Genomic DNA, 13,632 nt, shown 5'->3' on the forward strand with positions numbered 1-13,632 from the left:
CATTATGTTTCGGGATTTGCATTGAAGAAGAAATTATTTTCGTGTAAATCATCTGCAGGCAATTCCACTCCAGCATGACGTGGGGCGTGAGAATATTGAGTTAATTTTTTAATCATCGTTTCTCAAAGGGAGACGTGCAGAATTGGGAGCCATCAGCACGAAATGTGTAAGTAGGTGAAATCAGAAAAGTAGCCAGAGCCAATTTCAGCTCGGACTCCGGAGAGACGGCAGACTTTAATTAAGAATGTTTTGGCATCTTAGTAAAGGCTCTTTGTCTGAGTGCATATACAGTAACAGATGTTTCCGAAAGGTTGCACACATTTAAACTAATGTATTTACATTTTCATAGAGTAAACATTGAAATTCTTTCATTAATGATGTGTTTGCTTGAGGACGGCGAATTCCATTTCATGCTCGGGGACTTGAACCTCACGTGGGATTTCACAGGTGATTTGCGCTGCTACTGTACGCACGTTTATATTTAGCTGCTTGTGCGTGCAGATCTCAGATCATGTTTAGTGCAACCAAGGTGTGTGTCTGCATTTGCATAGTTTGCTTTACGCATTCAGCGAATATCATTTGTGGTGTGTGAAAACATCAACTCTGATGAAGCTCAGACGATGTTTTTTCAGCATTGAAGGACACGTGAGAGAAACTCATGTCGTCCTGTGAACATATGTTGTTTTCTTTTCTGCTGCCACCCAGGTGACGAGGCTGTGACTGTCTCTGTGTGCTCTTCATGTTCAGGTCTGTTTGGACACAGTTATTGTACACAGGGACATATGGAAGGTGTGCAGGATTGTCTCACAGGTGTTGTGTGTATTTTATCTGTTGCTTTATCAGCAGTTGTTGATTCATATCAGGAGTTTTCCCTTTCAAACACGGTGACATGGCAGCTGCTTCTTAGAGGAGGGCATTAATCCACAGCGGGGCAGTTCCTGGAAAAGTGAAGGGATACAAGGCACTTTGCCACAGTCTCCTTTCCTCTCCTCTCATCTCTCCTCCTCTCCTCTTCCTCTCCTCTCTCTCCTGGTCTCCTCTCCTCTTCCTCTCCTTTCTCTCCTGGTCTCCTCTCCTCTTCCTCTCCTTTCTCCTAGTTACCTCTCCTCTTCCACTCCTTTCCTCTCTTCTAGTCTCCTCTCCTCTCTCCTAGTCTCCCCTCCTCTTCCACTCCTCTCTCCTATTCTCTTCTCCTCTTTCTCCCCTCTTCCTCTCATCTCCCCTCCTATAGTCTCCTCTCCTTTCCTCTCCTCTCTCCTCTTCCTCTCCTCTCTCCTCTTCCTCTCCTCTCTCCTATTCTCTTCTCCTCTCCTCTTCCTCTCCTCTCTTCTCTTATAGTCTCCTTTCCTCTCCTCTCCTCTCCCCTCCTCTCCTCCACGCCCTGACTCTTTGCTGGTCTGTTGCCCCGACTCTCTCTGGATGGCAGTGACAGAGCTGCTGCTCATGAATGATCACGGCCATATTGACAGTGTCTGCGCCAAGGGCCAGACCCCATGTCCCTAGTTCAAACACACACACACACACACATTGACACATGGACCGGGGGGGGTTGACATATTGTGGGGAGGTGCTTCCCAGCTGGTCAGATTGGAGCTGAACTCATGTGGGCCATCATCTCCTCTCTGCAGGACTCCACCATATTTGGTTTGATCTCTCTGAGCTTTATTTATTCATTTCATCGATTCGATGTCTTTCACTCTTTCTCATTACCTCACTCTCTTACATACTCGTGTCTTTCATGTCCGTGTGTGGGCGTGCACGCATTCTTTCGTGACAAGATAATGATAATGTAAAGATGGTGTATGTCATAGGCAGCACAGGATGATGCAGGGAACCTTCCCCTGAGGTGCAAACAGCAGTCTAGAAGACGGAGAGGAAATGTCTCCGCACACAATGGTGAAGCTCCTCGGGCGTTCTGTTGTGTCTTTAATCCATCCCTTCCTTTGTATCCTCAGCCAGAAGTCCGATGCATGGCAGAGAGGCGCCCGACGCTTCATTATTTCTCCTCTAGCGTCTTTCATCTGCAGCTCTCTCTACGTGCTCTCTCCTCTCAGCCGAGACGCCCGGCCCGTCTTTGTTTACCTTTCAGCATCAGCTTTCTCAAATATTGATAAACCCCATGTGACCCCTCTCTGCTGTGTCAGCAGCTTTTTCGGCGCTGCTTCCAGAAGATGCGTCGTACTCGAACTATCGCTCATGTTGCACACAGGCGTCACATGATGCAGACATGTGTTTTTGTGCCTCTGGTGGGTTAAGAACCACAGATGAAACTGGTGTTGACCCTCTTCCCTGCAGAGCCTGACCCTTTAATCCCCTGACATGGAGGGACATAGATCCTACACTGATCTAAGCTTGTGACTGTTTTTGCTCGGACAACATGCAGTGCAGTTCCACACTCATACTGACAGCTCATGAAGAGCGAGGCCATCACTGACAGCAACACAAATAAGACATTGAAAACACATGCTGCATGGCCCTAATGTTCTGCACGTTTCCCCCTCCTGCTAAATCGCTCCGTTTGCGTGTCCTCTTCCACCTCTTTCAATACTCAGAGGACATTTTTGTCTTTAAGCTCGGCGGCGTAACCTGTTCCCCTGAAGCACAACACCCGTCTGAGTATGAGTTGGACAGCTTTCGAGGCGCCACACGGACACAGCTCACCCACAGGCGATGCGCTCCCTGAGCAAAGAAAAGATCTGACCGACGTGTATTTCTGCTCTTCCTCTGCCTTAAATAGTTTTTATGTTGAGCCCGCGGCGTCCGCAGGTTGCAGAAACTCAAGCTCGGAGTGGCATTGCTTCCGTTGTGGTTGCCATTTTTTCCGTTCGACTTAGACTCAGTGTGATAACTTCGTCCTCTTATCCGATCTCTGTTTCACATCTGACAGCACACGGAGAAGCCTCACCTGTTTCCCTTTTACCTCCCTCGGCTCTTGTGGTCGGAAACATGACCCGTACTTAGAGCAGAAGAGCTGAAAATATATCCAGGCTACAGAAGGTATCACTTTAGTGGTTCTATGTTTAATGGGTGCTTTTATAACCTCTTTTGAAGCAGCGATAAAACTGCCCAATGTCATTTACTTCACTCTCTCAATTAACGTTGACAAGCTCATTGTTTGTGCGTTTGGTAATCATACGTGTGATCTCACTTTGCGAGTGTTCTGTCGGCAGATGGCAGGAACCGCTGAGAAGATTTGATTCTAGTTCTTCGACCTCATGCTATTTATCAGTCCTACTTCTGTCTGCTAAAAATAAGGTAAGCGTACGGCTTATTTCCAGGAAGAGATAACGCCCTGAAGGGAACTCAATAAAAGTTCTTATTTTAAAATGTTGTTACTGAAGATTCAGGTTAAAAAAAACAAACAAACAAACAATGACACGGAAATAATCAGAGACACACGGTGACGTTAGCTTCATTACGATTGTGTAGCATTTACTAGATTCACACAGATGTGTTTGTTCACCTCCTTATTTGCCTCTATGGAGGTTTATTCTCTGATGGGCCCACTGCCCAACAGAACTGGAGTATTACTCAATATGTAAATTATGTAATCTGAAACTTGTTAAAGAACTTGATATCTGGACATGTGACACAGACAATCTGAGAATCAGCAGTGTATCGGCCGATATCAGCTCATCCGGTGAGTATCGGTATCTGCTCAATTTATCGCCAATAAGAACCAATATTTATTTCTGACTATCATCAGCAGAGGGCGCTATGACCAGGTGATGCACAGTGACCATCTTGTCTGTTCCACAAGCGTTTAATCCTCATTTAAGGGATCAACACAATAAATGTGTATATTTAAATCTTCACAGATTAATAATGCATCGAAGGGAGAAATCGGCTGATATAACGCTATCGGATTATTCTCCCTTCCCAATATTATTATCAGTGATCTATGCTGTAATGGTCTACGCTGTCGTTAGCACTACATATGTCAGTATACATAGTTTGAGAGCCACTGGATTAAGCTTTGGTTAACACTTTAGCTGAAGATCATTGAAGATTTACATTTTTCTAGCAACTCAGATATCCAATTTTTTTTTTCAAGGTCTGAATTTGCCCTTTCCATTTTCTGTCTTTAAAGGTCGACTTTTTGTCGCCCTCGAGCATCAGCATGAAACCAAAACAAAGTGCTGCTTGGCCACGCCTTAGCTCTTCTCCAGTGACACACCGTCGAACCCTCTCGCATTCGCACCAAGCAGTTACCAGTTGGAACGTGCCACGATGAAGCACCATTGGGAGCAAGTCATCTGTCCTGCATTGTTGTGTTAGCATGCTAATGTTAGCTCAAAGCTCTTTAGTTAGCTCAAATCTTCAGATGTATATTTACACAGATTGAGCGTGAGCTAAAAACGCTTAAATGACCTCTAAACAATCAGTGAGTATGTTCTTCTTCTTCTTGACTCAAACAGCTTTTATACACAAGGGGAGGAGCCATGTAAACACAGCTCTGACAACAACACAGCCAGCAGGACTCCAGCTTCTCCCTCACTGGAGACAGTCAGGACGTAGAGACATTCACACAGGAGAGACTGGATTTATCACGTCTGTAGAAAACTATTATTTACAGCTAATGTTTGTAACTCTTTTCTTGTGGTTTTACGTTCTTTATAAAACGCAGACTGTTGCCCCAGGTCACATGACCATCTTTTCCGGCATCTATTCCGGCTGCCAGTCGATCAATCCGTGCAGCTCTAGTCACATGTATATAATGCTTTATATTTGCAGAGCGACATTCTGCAATATTTGAAAAAATCAAAGGACCACCCGACCCCCCCAGTCAAGTTTAATTAACTCAAAGCCAAAGAATCGATAACCAAGCCCTCAACGCCACACGTTCCCAGTTTTCCAGATAAATTTCATTTCGCTGACGTTCCATCTTCCTCGCCCAGCGCTCGCTCTCTTCTCGCTTACGTAAGGCCGAGGACACTGATGCACTCCTTTGATCAACATTATCAGAACATTGTGCCACTCTGATTTGTCTGCCGGGCTATTCTGGGATTCACATATCGTACTGCGACAGACATCACAGGCATTTGACCCCTCCGCAACAGCCATTATTGAACTGGACTTTACTGCACTGTGATACTGCGATGCATTTCAATGACAAGAGACACTTTCTGATCTAAATGCTAATGCTGTATCCTGTAGTCGGAGTATACTCAGTTTACTTGTAACACCCGGCTTGTCTCTGGTGTCCTTCCTTATCTCCCTGAGCTCTGATGGACGTGCCTGCAGGAATTAACTTTAGATTGGAGCTGGCTGCAGGGCTGGCTGCTGGGGCTTTTGGGCTTTATGTGTGTTTAATTTTATATGTGTGTGTGTGTGTGTGTGTGTGTGTGTGTGTGTGTGTGTGTGTGTGTGTGTGTGTGTGTGTGTGTGTGTGTGTGTGTGGGCGCCCCTGTGTGTACCCTTGCTCCTGCCTGTGAGTTTATGGTTGTGTCGAAATTGGTTCTATTTCCTTCAAACCCCGACAACAGTCCCAGACATGTGTCTGCAGCGCTCAGCCGTGGGTTCACTCCGACTGTCAGGGGGTTTCCCCTTTTGAGAGGGCGCATAAACAAACACACACAACAGTTTACGTAAGAGCCTGCAATGTGTGATGGAACAGTGTCTGCACTTGGAAAGGGTCAGTCAACGCCAACTTCTGACTTAAATATGTGCAGTATTCAGAGCGTTTGCTCCCTGAGGAAACAGCACTTTATCTTTCCAGCTTTAGTGCCATCTTTTTTTTGTTATCGAGGAAGGATCATCAGGGGAGGGTGATGTCATAAATTCCTAATTAACAACCTTTCCAGACACTTCTATTGACTTTTGGGTTGCAAATCACTTTCGAGTGACTGAAGAATGGCCGTGCTGTCTGACCGGCCTGATCTCTATTGAGGGATAATACTCACATCTGATCTTCATTTGACTTCAGAGACGAGGCGGACAGCGTGTTCGTACATCCCTTCATCTCTGTGTACTCACCAGTCATGACCTCATCTTCCTGTCCGTTTACTGTTTAACTTCCACAAAGTATATGATCTACCTACACGGGACACTCATGTTGACAGCGGTGTCTGTTTGCATCCACAGCAACAGACTCACCCAAACGTTGGGAGGCTCTGAGGAGCGCTGGCAGTGACATACTGTATGAGAGGAAAAACCCTTTGTAGTCGTAATCCTCTCCTTATGCTGCAGCCGTGATCACACACACTCACACTAGGATCATGATCTACTGCACGTCTGATGGCCTGCTATGGTTTCAGGTCGTCTCGGCGAAGGCATGCAGCTCAAATTCCTGCTGTAATTTGAGCAAAGACAAAATGAGCGGTTAATTATGGCGAGGACTTTGTTTTTTTATCTTTGTTGGACGTAAAAGCGGCCGCCGCCATGTTGGAAAGCTTCAATCGACGAGGACTGAGGTTACGCGATTAAATTGTTATTTATGAGTTTCTGCAAAATGACATTCAAACGGAGTCGGTGTTTTATTTTGGGGAGGCTGTCATGTGTGGGATGACCTTGTGACTGTGGCTGTGATTGTCTTGATTCGATTCCAGTCAGTAAATCATTCTGCGCGACACGAACTGGCAGGAAATCAAAGACATAAAAAAAAGAAATAAAAAAACCCACTGACATTTCCTCATGAAAGACTCGACTCTGTTCATTAACTTTACTAAAAATAAGAGGGTCGAGCGTTTCATTTTTCCATCTGGCGCTTTGGAAGAGTCTGGACCATTTAGGAACAATATTGACTCAAAACAAGGTTTATTTATTACATTTAGTAAAAACTTGATTAAACTTCTCTTTAATTCAAACTAAAAATAAACGTTCGAGGTCACAAACAACACGTCAGCTGAAACGATAAGAGAGCAGCTTCTGACATTAATCAATTTCTGTTTCATAATGAGGCTGGTTGTTTTACATGGATGAAGTTTGATCACCTTAAAAACGTACCATGCTGCTGTCGGAGCAGATTTTAAAGTGCTGATAAACACCTCAACAAGACCCTGTGATCAAAGTGCATTCTGTTGTTATTCCTCTTTTTTAGGGGCCAACGACGTCTCCTTGGAAGGTTTGGAAAGTCTGTTGGTGCGTCTTCAGTTTTACTCTTGCAACGACCTCCAGACACGGCGTCCCTGAGTGGGCGGGGCTAACGGTTACAAAGGGAGGTGTTCACAAACAGAAGAAGGAGAAACGTGTGAACACAGAGCCGAGAACAACAAACCCAGAAGTCATGACACAACAACGTCATCCGACATAGTTGATTTGTTCTATCGTGAGTTGTTGCACATTAATGCTTCAAGATTAAGCACAGATGAAGAACACGGAGGTTGGAAATATTTACCAATGCAACATCTCACATGTTCAAATTAACAACATAGTAGTGTCGTTTATCTCGTCTCAGAATCGAACGTAGTTTTACTTGGTCTCAGACTCGGTGGCTTTTAAATCCACACCGGTCAAGACGACCTATTTTTACGTCATTCCTCGGATTAGAGGAAAAACGCCTCTTTCTAAAAACAACATATAACTTCAATTCGATTCTTTTCCTGCCCGGTTACAGCCGTCTTACGGTCTAAGTGAGTGACCTGCCTCCTGCACACAAGATGACACTTTGTCCCTGATATTTCTGGTCTTGGTCTTGTCTCAGTCTACGAGCACTCTGGTCTCGGGCATGTCTTGGTCTCTGTTAGTACACTACAGAAGGGCGGTACATAGCACAACAGGGAGATGGTTAACAATGCAAAGACACAAACTATATATACATAAAGGCCCAGTTGGAGCAGAGCCGCTCTTATGCTGAGCCTTCAGATGAAGCACTGTCAAACTTTAATAACCAAACGTGAAAAACAAAGAGCTGACCCATTTCATGTATCACCATGTGACAGGAGTACTTTTTGGGCCCCCCTCCCCCCTCTCATACTCTGTCCACCTGTTTCTCTCGTCCTCTGGCTGCAGCTGATGGTGTGCAGAAGATTGTCTTCAGATTCTGCTTTCCCCCCCATGCCGTTAGTGTTTATCTTAAATGTAATAGTTGCGAACATGAAAGATATCCCGCCGCAGGAGATTTCTGCAAAGTGGACTTTGATGGAGACTCATTTGAATCTGCTTCTTTTAGATTCACAGAGGTAAACCAGCATGAACTGCCAGTAACATTTCAACATGTTCAAAATGCTTCTGCCGGACGATCTCCTTTTCACTGTCGTCCTCCATTGATGAGGCGCCACACTTTTAGTACATGTAGATGTAGCACTCAGCCTCTAAAAACAGTAGCACAGTTTCTTCTGCGTCAATAAAGGGACTTCTCTGGGTGTAAGAAAGAAGCAGTCAGATGATGTAAGAGTGATGTCAGCAGGGTTATATCAGCTCTGTTTGGGGGACCCTATGTAAAGATGTGGACTTTGCAGCGTGTGGGTGTTTATTTATTTTTTTATGTGAGGGAGGAACTAAAGAAGCTGTAGGATCCAGTATATTTGAGCCAGTATCCAGGAACTAGAAGTCCCTGCTGCTGCAGTTTACATTATGTTCATTTCTAATTGGTTGATTGGCTTTAACAAAAAGCCAAATATCTACTAAATCTATCCAAACTTATCGCATTTACATGAGAAAATATAAAATCTGTTTTTATGAAAAATACAAAATCTGCCAGGGAGAAAAAGAATCACAGATGATTTTATGAAGGGTGTGTGCGTAGTAAGGCGTGTGAGCGATGTGCGTCGGGAGGCTCAAGGCCGGCCTCAGCTGCACCTTTTTGTCTGTCGTTAGCTTGAACCACAGGTTTGGCCCCGCCTTCAGAAACCAGTGGGTCACAATCCCTGCGACTTCTTGCGTGTTTTATATGCCATGTGTGGCTGCCACACACTCCTGACGCCGCTGAGTGTGTGGGTCGTTATTTGAAAACGGTGCCACTATCCTAACACAGGTTCAGGGTTAAGTGTTTGCATTTCATTACCTTTCATGAAGAGCTCCGAGAAGAGTCCCTGTTGGTCTCCTCTGAACTCTAATCTCTGCTGTCCCTGTCAGTCTCTGCAGCACGCTGTACATATGTTGAAGGAGCTGCCAGATTTACTCATCATCACAGAGAATGTTTGAATAAAATCTCATCCCACTCGCCCCCTCCGTCTCGGCCCAGGCTCCCCGCTCTGGTCTTCTCTTGCTGTGCTCCGCATATTTTTCATCTTCTCTGCAAGCCTCCGCTCCTCCGAGTCATCCTACATGCGTCCATTTCTCTCGAGTCTCGTTTTGTATCTTTCTGGCTCTATACCCCGTCAACCTGGCCTCGCTGGATGGATCTGTGTGTTGTCTCGGAGAGAGCAGAGCTTGAATGCGTCCTTCGGGCTACTTGAGGAATGAGTAGCACACTGAGATTCCCACTGAGTGTGTCTAAATGTCTCTCAGAGTGAGCAGCACTGACGCAGATTGTATGTTGATTCAAGGGCTTGAAAGCTCATCAGGAGGAAGTGCCTTGGATCTGGACTTTTCTTTTTGTAGGTATTCAGCAGCTGAAAAGAAACCTTGTCACTTGTAACATAAGCAGCTGTTTTCATCATGTTTAAAGTCTACCTGTGAAGCTCTAATCATTGAGATTTGGTTGCCACCTTTGGCAGATAAGCCTCTCACTGTTTGGTTGAAGGCGTGTGGAGGCTTCATACAAAACCAATGAAATTTCGGAGGTCACATCAAAGCTTCAAGGTGCTCGATTCAGAGCCTTGTGAGTGAATGTTTTACTGAGACGTCAACATGTCACTGTGTGTTCGAGGAGGCGTTTCCTCTCTGATACCACCCGTTGCCAATTCTAGACTGGAGGTGTATCGTCTGATCACTAAAGATGGGCTTCACCGCTACAGTGGAAAAATCCAACGACTATCTCGACCTCGTTCACAGGTCGCCACGGAGAGATCAACACCAAAAACAAAGCAACATGGCAGCTCTGCTGAGGCCAGACACAGAGTCCGGCTAGTGTTGACAGTCATCTTTAAATCAACATCTGAGGACTTTACCTGGAGTTTCTCCTCTGAGGTCGCAGAAAGATTTCCCCTCCAGCGAGAAGGCGCTGATGTTTCTAACAGTGACTGGTGGACGGTGTGGAGACAATCTGCACGCGACCACACGTAGTTTATTTACATGTGACCAGTCTGGCATCGAATCTGCAAACTACGGTTATTGGATTTTATCTTTTTTCTTCGACTTGTTGTAAAGCACTTTGGTTCACTGAAAGGTTTACAGGTGTGCAAAACTCTTGCCAATGTGTGAAAACCAGCCTAACACCAGCGTCCTGGTCCACCTCTCAGAGCCATCCGGTTTGGGTCAGTCCGGTTTGGCTCAGTCCGGTTTGGCTCACTCTGGTTTGGCTCAGTCCGGTTTGGCTCAGTCCGGTTTGGCTCAGTCCGGTTTGGCTCAGTCCGGTGTGGCTCAGTCCGGTGTGGCTCACTCTGGTTTGGCTCAGTCCGGTTTGGCTCAGTCCGGTTTGGCTCAGTCCGGTTTGGCTCACTCTGGTTTGGCTCACTCTGGTTTGGCTCAGTCCGGTTTGGCTCACTCTGGTTTGGCTCAGTCCGGTTTGGCTCAGTCCGGTGTGGCTCAGTCCGGTTTGGCTCAGTCCGGTTTGGCTCAGTCCGGTGTGGCTCAGTCCGGTTTGGCTCAGTCCGGTTTGGCTCACTCTGGTTTGGCTCAGTCCGGTGTGGCTCAGTCTGGTTTGGCTCACTCTGGTTTGGCTCAGTCCGGTGTGGCTCAGTCCGGTGTGGCTCAGTCCGGTTTGGCTCAGTCCGGTGTGGCTCAGTCTGGTGTGGCTCAGTCCGGTTTGGCTCAGTCCGGTTTGGCTCACTCTGGTTTGGCTCAGTCCGGTGTGGCTCAGTCTGGTTTGGCTCACTCTGGTTAATGCTGGTTGACCATCTTTCCCGTGTGTTTAAATCACAGTACATGAACCTTTCCTCGGCTGTTTTCTGTCTCAAATTGTGAAACAACAGAGGGCGGGATTAGCTGGTCTATGTCACTTGGGTATTACTGGATTTACCTTTAAGAGCACAAGGTTCAAACTCTCCCTCCATCTGTCTGGAGTCAGATCCCTTACTCCCCCCCTCAGCTTATGGACAACCATTACCATAGCAGAACAATGTGCCGTCTTGTCGACCATTTTGAGCTTGAAAGTGCACGGGGATTTGATTGTGGGAGTCAATAAATGCAATTATATTTTCAGTCTGGAGGGTCATAATAAGCTCCGGCCAGCTGACGCAGAAACAGCTTGATCATGGCAGTAATTGCTCTGTTGTATTGAAAGTTGCAACCTAAATTATCCTTCACCAATTAGTTAGTGATGATATGCACGTGTAGATGTTTGGGGAGTGAGGCACTTGTACAATCGCAGCTCCATCGTCTGCTTCGGTTTGCCGTGTGATTCAGCAGGGCTATCGAGTGTCGGACTCTGGCTTTGCATCAGAAAGTGTTCAGCGTCTTTAAAGCCACTATCCCCTTCCCATGCCTCAGATGGTGCCATAATTCCTAAGGCTGGACACTGCCAGGTAATTGCTCCCTTTACATGGATGTAGGCAGTGCAGCGATGAATAACACAGAGCGACAGTGTGACCGAGCTGCAGCTCAGCGCCGTCGACACCACCCACATCACATGCACTAATCACTTTAGTGACAGTCGCTTGATGTTTTGGGCCGCTTTTCAAAAAAAAAAAAAAAAAAAAGATAAATAAATATAAACGATCTTCTGTGAGAGTTAACGCGGTTTATTTATGCAACATTAATCTGTGCGCTCCTTCATACTGAAACAGTGTGAGCCATATTGGCGTGAAATTGCAGGTGCGTGTGTCATCGCCTGTCTTGACAGTGATATCTCTCTGCATATGTAAAAACCTGCCAGCAATATCCATTACACACACACACACACACACGCACACACACACATCCTTACCTTACAACTCCACACAGCACTTTACTACATCTACAATTACCTTGAATCTTCTTCTTTTTTTTTTTTCATTTATCTGAGTGTAATGCTTCAATTCATCTCTGACCTCTCATTTCTCCCGACAGCAACGATGAAATTGCTGAACATGTAAAGTCAAAGCAACCTCAGTGATGAGCTTATTAAAGACGCGGGGAGTGGAGGGGAGGAGCTCGGCTACTGCTGCAGCTGCTGCATTGGCTGCCATGCACAGGGGAGGGGTTGAGAGAGAGTGAGAGAGACGGAGAGAGAGACGGAGAGAGAGAGCTGGGGGAGGAGGGCACTGCTCTTGTTGGAAATAGGGAATGCCCGTTAGTTGCGTCTGCCGATAATAGCACATCAGCCAGAGCGCTGCTATTGGGAGAGCAGAGCGCAGGCAGTGCGGAGGACTGAGCGGCTCAGCACAGGATGGAACAGTAGAGAAGACAGGCACACTCAGAGAGAAGAGAGAGAGAGAGAGAGCAGTAAAGGGAAGAGAGCATCAGAGCACGTTGAGAGGAGGAGGACTGAGAAGGAGAGGAGAGGAGAGAGAGGCAGGAAGAAAAGTTACCAGGTCAGCAAGTGATCGTGGAAGTGGAGCAGCTGAGACTCACCGGGGTCTCTTTCCTCCTGGAACAACCTGGCACAGCAATAAGCAGCACAGGACGAGAGTGATATTACAAGAGGGGATAGAAGGAGCGCTGTAACTTCTTCCCGGAAAGACGCTTCTGTCTTTAGGCGTGGGTAATGCTCTTCACAGGACCCTTGAGCTCAGCTACTTCAGGACTATCACAGCGAGACAGCAGCAGTGAGCAGGCTGGCAGAGGTGCCTGGACAGTGCAGCTCTGTTCACCTCTATACTGAAGACTCACATACTCAACTGTGTGCTTTCAAGTGGATGTAGCTGTGTTCCTGTGAGGTTTTTTTTTTTTTTTGTTTCAGTTTTTGCTTCAGGGTGTGAGTTAGGGAACAATCGGAGCGTGATCTGTTCTGTCCTGTCATCTCTGAGACTATGGTAGACTGTGCATCAGGGAGCCCTTCATCAGCAGCTGCAGCCCTAGAGCATGGAGAAGTCCAGTAGTGAGGAGTCAGCCATTCACCGTAGCCCCTCTGTAGATAGCCACGACTCCGATTTCGCTCAAGCCTCCACGTCTGGCCGGCCGTTTGGCGGCCGCGGCTTCACTGCCGGCGCATTCTACGGCTCCACGGGGCCGCGCAAAAGCGCACAGCAGGCGCAGGCTGGAGCGGCGGCAGCAGCAGACGCCAGCGCAGGAGACAAGACCAACAACAAGTACAGCTCACCCAAAGGCAGCAAATACGTGGTCTTTTACCTGGATCTATCCTTTGTGTTCCTTTTAGAATTCAAGAAGTGCAACATGGCAAGAGGCTGCCTCTGCTGCTTGAAGTATTTGATGTTCACCTTCAATCTCATCTTCTGGGTAAGTGCCTCTCTGTTTCGCGTGTCATGCTTGCTCACATTCATTCGAGATGCTGTTTAGCGTACAAATGTGGGGATGTGTGTTTGAAATGAAACGCTCACTGAGGGAATCTTCCTGCAGTAACTCAGCGCTTGTCATTATCCATTTAAGTGTGAACAAATGCAATGTTCTGAGTGTGTGATACGTTTATTTAAATGTTAATCAGGAGGCTTTTTTTTTTTTTTTTTTCAAAGTGAAGGCTGTCAGTGCAACCATGCATTTCTAATTATTACG

The 13,632-nt window shown here is 46.4% G+C and overlaps 1 protein-coding gene across 1 annotated transcript in view; it reads left to right on the top strand.

The window, feature by feature from the left end:
* Nucleotides 1–12,213: 12,213 nt before the first annotated feature.
* tspan9a (tetraspanin 9a) overlaps nt 12,214–13,632 on the top strand; it is a gene marked incomplete at its 3' end in the record, with an annotated part of 65,237 nt that continues 63,818 nt past the window's right edge. Inside the window, exon 1 of the mRNA XM_079346777.1 lies at nt 12,214–13,359. Within this exon, the coding sequence (XP_079202903.1) occupies nt 12,985–13,359 (375 nt within the window). The 5' untranslated portion in view covers nt 12,214–12,984. The remainder of the gene's footprint in view (nt 13,360–13,632) is intronic.

This window comes from Symphodus melops, assembly GCF_947650265.1.
Source record: "Symphodus melops genome assembly, chromosome: 6".
Taxonomy (NCBI): domain Eukaryota; kingdom Metazoa; phylum Chordata; class Actinopteri; order Labriformes; family Labridae; genus Symphodus; species Symphodus melops.